The sequence below is a fragment of the Sinocyclocheilus anshuiensis genome, unplaced genomic scaffold (assembly GCF_001515605.1).
Source record: "Sinocyclocheilus anshuiensis isolate Anshui unplaced genomic scaffold, SAMN03320099.WGS_v1.1 scaffold1679, whole genome shotgun sequence".
Classification (NCBI taxonomy): Eukaryota; Metazoa; Chordata; class Actinopteri; order Cypriniformes; family Cyprinidae; genus Sinocyclocheilus; species Sinocyclocheilus anshuiensis.
In genome coordinates this window covers 89,971-99,431 of record NW_015552680.1, presented here as the reverse complement: position 1 = coordinate 99,431, position 9,461 = coordinate 89,971, and the positions used below count along the sequence as shown (strand labels likewise).

Here is a 9,461-nt window from a genome sequence, read left to right as displayed (position 1 = left end):
AGCGGATCAAATGCAGTGTATGCCTGACAACTTTCATAGACTTAGATGAGAGTAAAAAAGTAAATGTTAACTGATGCAACCACTGCACAGTTGTATTGAAATGCTTGTGTTTGTTATGAACCTATAAGCAGACTCTATTTCAAATATTATTTTGAAAATACATCGCTTTATCTGAAAATATCTAAAAGTAAGGTAGGTGAGATATGTTAATTAGAGCTGTGCCATTCATATTTGAATTTGAATGTAATTTGCTGAAAACAAAACTCCTAATTGCTTAATGAATTTGAATGTGTAGTTGATGGTGCATTATATCTAATGAACACTAGAGGCTGCTCTCCCACAAGTCTGAAAGGTTTGTGGCAGTGTTATTTTAGTATCATTAATATACTAATAAAACTTTAGTACTTTTTTGTGCTTTTGTCATTTTTTTTTTTAATATCTATATAGTTTTTAAGTTGTAGTTATTTTAGTAGTTCAACAAATTAAACAAAATGAGAAATATGTCTTTGATAACTAGCTTAAGTTTGCAAAATATTTTATTTTAGGTAATGTTTATTTTATTTCAAGTTCTAAAAAATATATTTTTAATGGTTTTAGTTGTAGTTAATTATAATAACCCTGGTGTGCAGTGTTCAGATTTTAAAACAACCTACAATAGCTTTATTTTCACTTACATGCGTCGACGTGATTAGATATTAAAGAAATAGTTCACCCGAAAAAGAAAATGACCCCATGATTTACTCAACCTCAATCCATCCTAGGTGTATATGACTTTCTTCTTTCACACAAATACAATCGGAGTTATAAAAAAATGTCCTGGCTCTTCCAAGCTTTATAATGGCAGTGAATAGTGGTCGAGATTTTGAAGCAAAATAAAGTGCATCCATTAGGGTGACCATATTTTAGCTTTCAAAAATAAGAGGACAGTGGGGGCAGGATGCATAAAGGAGGTGGGAGGGATGTTGTTGGGTTTGAGGGGGGTTAAAGTAGCCCCCAAAATAGCACAATGACCATATCATAAAGAGGACGCATGGTCACTCTAACATCCATCCATCATAAAAACCTGGGTTAAAGGTTTAAAATATTGCATTACTTACATTTGACTGCAATGCTTGTGTTGAAACATTTTGCATTCTACCTATGATAAAACTGTGGTAGATGTTAAGTTTTGTGAAGGATGGCCACTGGTAGGAAGACTTTTAGCTGTGTATATGATCAATCTGTATAACATTGACTGTAAAATATGCATTTTAGCTATGGAAATAACATATTTTGAGTTTTGATATTTGGGATATGGTCATTGCGCTACTTTGGGGGCTACTTTAACCCCCCTCAAACCCAACAACAAACCCCCATATGCATCCTGCCCCCACTGTCCTCTTTTTTGAAAAATAAAATATGGTCACCCTAGAAACACCGAACAAAACACTGGTCACAAATTAAAAGTACAAAATGAGGATTTGTAAAGAAAAATGTTGGAGGATTTCAATATAAGCCAAAGAGTAGCCTGGTTTTCCTTTGCTGTAAACAAAACTTGGTTCTCACAAGACTAGCATATTCTCACCAGAACTTACGCTCACACCTACGTCCTGCCTCATCTGCTGGAAAGTTGAAAAATATGAATATTTTTCTTACACAAATGCATTGCTTCGTTTAAGAAGGCCTTTATTAACCCACCGGAGCCATGTGGAGAACTTTTTATAATGGATGGATGCACTTTATTTAGCTTCAAAATCTGGAGCACTACCCACTGCTGCCATTATAAAGCTTGGAAGAGTCTGGACATTTTTTAATATAACTCCGACTGTATTTGTCTGAAAGAAGAAAGTCATATACGCCTACTGTAGGATGGCTTGAGGGTGAGTAAATCATGGGGTAATTTTCTTTTGTTGGGTGAACTATCCTTTAAGCTTTTGGTGCATTATTTCCTACCACATCACAAAAAAATGCTCCAAATGTTTTGTAGAGGTTTCAGAAAAGTTGTTTAACAGCTTGGGACTGTACACTCAAAAATACATCTTAAAGTACTAATATATCCTTTAAAGGTAGTTTAGGTACAAATATATTTTTGAATGTTGTTAAAAGGTACAGAGGTACCTTAATGTCTCAGTGACAAGCTGTTGTACTTCTAAAGCTACAGTTTTGGCAATTTTTTTTCTGACAGATGGTTTTATAGGCATATTATTGCATAAAAAGGCTGATAAACCTTCCCATTTTTTATTGTGATGTTAAATAGATGGAAAAATAGAAATCTTTTCTAAAAAGTTCACACTTGAACAAAAGTTTCTGCTCAGTTTTGAAATCAAATCCTTTATGTTGCTCTAGTCGATGTTCCTGAGTAAACCCAAAACAAAGAGATCACCTGTTCTTTTGCTTGTGCAGCTCTCTCTCCAGAGGCCCTCCCTGCCGCGAGCAGAGGTTCAGACGGGTACGAACTGTGTTTTGGATCTCACCATCAATGAGCGCCTGCATCAGCACTTTCTGTTTAACAAATGATTGTCATTAAATGTTAATATTCACTCAAATGTCTTTTCTATTGTTTGAAAAATGTTAGTTTACAGAATTTTATCAAAAGTTCATGTGCGACCAGAGTAGAATAGCATTTGTAGACAAATATAGACAACAGACAAACCTTGCATTTATTGGGATAGATGGTGATAGATGGTTTGTCCACTCGCTTCAGGAACCAGTAAGGTAGCTTCTCCTCAAGGGCAGTGTGAAGATCTATCTGTAATGAAGTGCTTTCTTGATTAATGTGATGCACTAGATGTGCTACTTATACTTGTCTTTAAATCTTACTAGGTTTTATAAAACAGTTTAGCAAAATACTGCTAAAAATGTACATTAATTAGAGATATCCAGTCTGCTCACCTGCATGGCTATTCTCTTCAACTCTGCATTTCTCTGTACCTCTGCGATATCTCCTACTGCCAAACCAATCTGCAACACGATTTAGACAAATAAGCCTAATACCTCCTAACAAATTGCAGCCATCCTTAACAATAATAGCCGGCTTCCAGCAGGCCAGTGTTGAGTGTCCTACCATTAGGTTCATGAGAAGAATAGGCATGAGAAGCACAAAGAGCACAAAAATAAAGTAGGTGACCCCGGGGAACGCCATGCGGCTGTTTTCATAAGCGTGCAGAAATGTGCTCTGGTAGTTCAGCTCTCCCACTGTCATCACAAACGTCTGGGCTAGAGCAAGGCTGATGGAGCTGAACTCATCCTGTTGAAAGCAGCAAACAGTAAACATCATTGTCAAACCACACCGATTTGCCAAGACTTGACAGGTCTGTCATGCTGGGTTGATATGATCTCTCTGTTTGGACTTACCTGGTGGAGCATCAAAGCGTAGAAGGCCAATCCAAATGCGAGCAATAGGAAGATAAAGAGAATCATGATGCACACCAGGGTCCTAACGATTCCACCAAACATCACCACGTAAATTCCAATTCGCTCAAACCTACCATGTGAAAAGGGCATATGAGAATTCAGATGTTTTATGCAAACGTTTTAGACTATTTTGCAGGAATAAATTCAAAATTAATTAATTAAATGCTAAAAGTGGCTTTATTAATCACATTGTAATGTGTAGTATGAAAATGGATATTCATTTTTAGATTTGCAAAAGATTACATTTCACAGTGCTAATAAATTATTACTGAATCTAAAGATTAATTTTAAGTGAGTGTTAGATGATACCAAACATTTTTTTTTTACAAGAATGCATTAAACTAGTGAAAAGTGGCAGAAAAATTTGACATTTCTTTACTATTGCAAATAATGTTTTCCACAAAAAATATACTAACATTGATAATAATAAGAAAAGTTCTTGAGCACCAAATCAGTATATTAGAATGATTTCTGAAGGATCATGTGACACTGAAGACTGGAGTAATGATGCTGAAAATGCAGCTTTGCATCACAGTAATTAATTACATTATAAAATCTATTAAAATAGAAAACCATTATTTTAAATTATAATAATATTCCACAATATTACTGTTTTTATGGCATTTTAAATCAAGTAGATGCAGCCTTGGTGAGCATAAATGACAAAAACATTGGAAAAAAACTAAAAATCTTTGACTCCAAACTTCTGAACAGTAGTGTATTCTAAATGTAATAATATGGACAATATCAAATATCGACTGATATTGATATATCTATAAAAATCTTAAATATCGGCTGACAACCCATCTATAAATTTGTGCATTTCTTACAGCATATACACTAAATACAATTTACAGCACTTCATTTTATTAATCAGCTTATCATGTACTGTAATTAATGTGATTAGAAATTTAAATTGATCAGCAACCCTATAATATCTTTGAGATAAATCTAGAAAATGTGACCACTAATACTAGACCTCTGAAAGTAGAGCAGGAAGCCGATCCATGAAGTCAGAACTGCGAAACCTCCAGCCTCCCATTGCCAAGTGTTCTCTAGATTGAAGCACATGGGAATGACAAAGACTAAAGAGCTAATAGCTGCACACCAGTCAGCAAGGTTCGAGAAGTCCGTGAAGTAATTTATTTGCTGTAATGTAAAAGATATGAGGGGTTAAATAAAATCACCTTTAGGTTCCAAACATAGTGCAATTTGAATACCAACGCCAGTGGCACAGAGTACAATAGAGTATATAACAATGCATGCAAAATCTGAGCTGTGTTTTTATTGGTAAATCACTTGGCTGGAAGGCGTAGAGCCCTGCAAGGGAATCCCCACAGCAAAGGCATGTGTGTTTAATGTGCATCATGACATTTATGATTAGTGATGGTTTGATTGCCCTCTGCTGAGAGTCTATGTAGTAGTATGAGAGGAATTTATAATGGATGCATCATGGGAAGTGATGACACAACTATTACCTGCTGAGCCAACTGCACCAGCTCTTTGCAAACGGAATACACATTCAAGACAAGCACCATGATTATACAGACTGAGATTAAACATTTTTGCTGGATGGAGAGAAAAGAGAGAGAGGGAGAGAGAGTATCATTACAACATTATCGCCAAATGAATCACATTTACATAATGACTGTATTACTTTTCATTCATAACCCAACTAGCATATTATGCTAAATTAAAAATCTCTGCTATGGTGTGTGCATGTTCCTCACACTCAAAAATGGATCATACTAATGCCAATATGAGTATTGTGTGCCATTTCTATAAAGATAAATGGTAATATGCGTACAAGATTAGACATACTTAATTTCATGGGGATTATAACCTTGAGCTGATGAATAAGTGGGAAGTTGATGAATGCCATTCAGTTCATAATGACACTCACTAAATTAAGTAATGGGACATGGACAAGGTTATAAGGAAGTGAATGCAAATGTGAATGGATGTGCATGTGATTATGAATGATAGCTGGAATAATTGGCTTGTCATTGCATAAAAGATTAGGCCAACTTGACAACAAGAACCATGGGGTCCTTCTGACCCCAATATAATGACAAAAGTTGACATTACTGGTGTGCTTTTAAGGAATTCCTCACCCAAAAATTAAAAAAAAAAAAATTTACTCACCCCCAGTTTGTTTCTTCATCAGAACAGATTTGGAGAAATTTAGCATTTCATCACAAGTAGATGAGTTTGCTTCTTCTTAATTTAGAATTACAACACTTGCTTACCAATGAATTCTCTGCAGTAAATGGGTGTCGTCAGAATGAGAGTCCAAACAGCTGATAAAATTTCACAATAAAGTAATCCACATGACTAATAAATGTCTTGTGAAGTAAAAAGCTGAGAGTTTGTAAGAAACAAATCCATCATTAAAGTGTTTTAACTTTAAACCTTCTGCTTCTGGCCAAAATTCTATAATCTATATTCTATAATTCTATATTCTATAATTCAAAAGAGTCTATAATCCATAATAAAGCTTCCTCCTGTGAAAAAGTCCATGCCCTGCTGTTCTCTCATATCAAAATCCACTGACATATTTGTTTAGAGCTATTTTTGCTTGTAAATGGTGCTTGATCTGTGCATATTTCTCTCCTGATTCAGACGAGACAACTTTTTCACTGGAGAAAACACTATTATGGATAGAGGACTCATATTGTAACCAGAAGCAACAGTTTGAAGTCAAAAACATCTTAAGGATGGATTTGTTTATTAGAAACATGCAGTTTTTATCTTCACAAGACATTAAATGATGGACTGGAGTCATGTGGAATATTTGTGGATTATTGTGATGTTTTTATCATCTGTTCGGACTCTCATTCTGGCGGCACCCATTCACTGCAGAGGATCTATTGATGAGCAAGTGTTGTAATGCTAAATTAAGAAGAAGCAAACTTGTGACCCTGAGAGTGAGTGGATTTTCAGTTTTGGGTAAACTATTCCTTTAAAAAATGCCAAATTCTTTCTTAAAGGGTTAGTTCATCTGAAAATGAAAATTGATTGATTGATTGTAGTGTGATTACATTAAATTATATGGTTTGTTACATTTAAATGAAAGGCAAGACCTTCATTCCTACAGTTGTTAATTGGGTGTGAATATTTGCCCCATTCATTTTCTCTGGAGTTGTCGGAATCCTTTTTTTAATTGACAATTTTGACCAAAATATGGGATGTGCCTAAATTCATTTTAAAGTCAACATGTAAAAAATAATGGGAATTTTCTACTCTTTTCATGAAAAGTGACCCATAAATTGTCTCTAGTAACACCCAGACCCTCCCTTGTGTTTTGACCCCACTGATGTGTAGCACTACATCTAGAAGACAGAATTATATTAATACATCTAAAAAAGGTAATATCATTTTCCTATCTCTTAGCGTTTATTACACTGTGTGACTTTGAATAGTAATTCACAATCAATTTGATTGTCATTTAAATTCAACTACCATTATTCTCTTTCACCTTTCCCTTCTCTGCTTGTCACTGATACGCATCTCCAGCTGTTATTTGTACCACACATTACAGGAATTACACTCTACATTGTGTTCACTTCAACTCTTTTGAGCTCATCTCTTCCCTACAAGATGCCAGAGATCTCTGAACAAAGGCTGTCTACCTCTCTAAAAGATACGGGCACCATGATGACAGATGTGTTGTTGCCAAAAACTTCCTGCTTCGGTCTCAGATTGAGGATGAGGTATGTGAGGGGCAGCAAGCCAAGCAGGTAGACAGCCAGGTTGAGCAAATGAACCTTGCTTCCATATGCCTTCCTGTCCGAATAAAACACAATATCAGTAGGATATTCAAATGCTTATGTAAACCAGTCTATTTGTTTGAAGTGATGTTAACACTGCACTGCTGCTATTTTTAACCAGATGCTCTGAAGTAAAATGCAGTGACTGTATTGTATAGGACTGTAGAAATTAGCATATCATAGTGACTTAAAACATCACGACCAGAACTGTTACAGAACATCTTTAACATACCACTTCATCTCCAGGTATTTTTGGCTCAGGGGGTGAGTGAGGAGCTCCAGACGGTTGTACCGCACCATGGCCTAGTGTGGTGCAAGAGTTACAATTTATTCTCACACTATTTTAGGTTGCAGAAAGAATAGGAGCTTGGTATTTTAGAATGTATAGTGTACAATGGGGTCTAAAAGTCAGATATCACTAGATTCAATGTGTATATACACTCTCAGAAAAAAAGGTACAACAGTTGTCACTGGGGTGGTACCTTTTCTAAAGGCACAACTTTGTACCTAAAGAGTCCATATTGGTACCTTAAAGGTACATATTAGTACCTAAAAGGTACAAAAGTGTACCTTTTGAAAAGGTACCGCCCCAGTGACAGCTTTTGTACCTTTTTTCTGAGAGTGTATATATAATGCTTAAAAGTAAAATACTTTTAAATTTGCAGCATTTAGAAGTAAAAAAGACCAAGTCACCTAGCAATTTACAGTTATTTACACTTCAATTTGTATGGTTTTTCATTTTATAAGTTACTTAAATATACAATTTTAGTACTTTAGTAGGTTGGTATATTTACATTATATGAGTTAATGAAATATACAGTTGTTGTTTTTTTGTGTGTGTAAAATTACAATCTGCAAAACATTTGTTTTACAATTCTCAAAATGTTGCTATCATATTTTTTATGGTAAAGATCTGGCAGCCACAACTGCTTTTATGTATTTTTATATATATATATATATATATACTGTATATATATATATATATATATATATATATATATAATGTAATAGAATTTAAGGGGACTTACATTCACAGCTGCCAAAGGTTGGAACTTCATTGTTTTGTCTGTTTTGGCATACTTCTTTAGCTGTATAGGAGCTTGAAGCCACCGAAAATCATACTTGATCTGCCACCATCATTGAACAATTGCACTTTATAGCGTTAAGGAACCTCATTAATAGTCTTAAAGGGATAGTTCACCCAAAAATGAAAAATTCTGTCATTAATTACTCACCCTCATGTCGTTCCAAACCCACAAGACCTTCGTTCATCTTCGGAACACAAATTAAGATATTTTTGATAAAATCCTAAAGCTTTCTGACCCTCCATAGACAGCAATGTAACTACCACGTTCAAAGCCCAGAAAAGTACCAAGATGATCGATAAAGGAGTCCGTGTGACATCAGTGGTTCAACTGTAAAGTATGAGAATACTTTTTTCCATGAAGCGTGTGGCGGCGCTGACCCAGATCCGGCATAATGACGTCATTACGCCAGATCTGGGTCAGCGCCGGCGCCGCCACACGCTCGCATCATAATACTGTCGTGAACGCGCGTCCACAAGTGACGCAGTAGAGACAAAAATGTGGAATAAAGTCGTTATTTTTGTTTTCTTTGTGCAAAAAAAGTATTCTCGTAGCTTCGTAAATTTATAGTTGAACCACTGATGTCACACGGACTATTTTGTCGATCACCTTGGTACTTTTCTGGACCTTGAACGTGGTAGTTACCTTGCTGTCTATGGGAGGGTCAGAGAGCCCTCATATTTCATCAAAAATATCTTAAATTGTGTTCCGAAGATGAACGAAGGTCTTAAGGGTTTCGAACAACACGAGGGTGAGTAATTAATGACAGAATTTTCATTTTTGGGTGAACTAACCCTTTAATGCAACTTTTTGCACATTTATGCAAGGCTTACATGATAATCTGAACTGTTGGCATCATGATCAGACTCTAAAATACACCGGTCCAGAAGGTGCTGTTCAGAGGAGAGTGGGGTTTAATGTCAAAAAAATAGCTTACATAGATATTCATAAGGTGGGAAGTTAATACACAGACCCTGAAAGACTCTGGGAGAAACTCTACGATGTCCATCACGGCACAGCGGGATGTTGCTTTAAATGACTTTATTGCCTCGGCACACCTGCAGTGAATTAATATAGCTTTTTCAACTGTTGGCAAACTGAGAGGAGAAAAACAATATAGCTTTTAAAATATATAACAAAATACATAATTACAGAGTTTTGCAATGGTAGACCCTCAACCGATTCTCTCATACTGTTGCATTAAAAATCCTAC

At 35.6% G+C, this 9,461-nt stretch overlaps 1 protein-coding gene across 1 annotated transcript in view; it reads right to left on the bottom strand.

Annotated features, from left to right (window-relative positions):
- Positions 1-9,461, bottom strand: part of LOC107667585 (transient receptor potential cation channel subfamily A member 1-like) — a 75,132-nt gene that overhangs the window by 1,498 nt on the left and 64,173 nt on the right. The window contains exons 16-27 of the mRNA XM_016459292.1: positions 9,222-9,306; positions 9,082-9,141; positions 8,192-8,290; positions 7,396-7,466; positions 7,026-7,179; positions 4,872-4,961; positions 4,373-4,542; positions 3,334-3,463; positions 3,044-3,226; positions 2,872-2,940; positions 2,633-2,728; positions 2,363-2,481 (exon numbers count right to left, since the gene is read on the bottom strand). Of these exons, the coding sequence (XP_016314778.1) occupies positions 2,363-2,481; positions 2,633-2,728; positions 2,872-2,940; positions 3,044-3,226; positions 3,334-3,463; positions 4,373-4,542; positions 4,872-4,961; positions 7,026-7,179; positions 7,396-7,466; positions 8,192-8,290; positions 9,082-9,141; positions 9,222-9,306 (1,326 nt within the window). The remainder of the gene's footprint in view (positions 1-2,362; positions 2,482-2,632; positions 2,729-2,871; positions 2,941-3,043; positions 3,227-3,333; positions 3,464-4,372; positions 4,543-4,871; positions 4,962-7,025; positions 7,180-7,395; positions 7,467-8,191; positions 8,291-9,081; positions 9,142-9,221; positions 9,307-9,461) is intronic.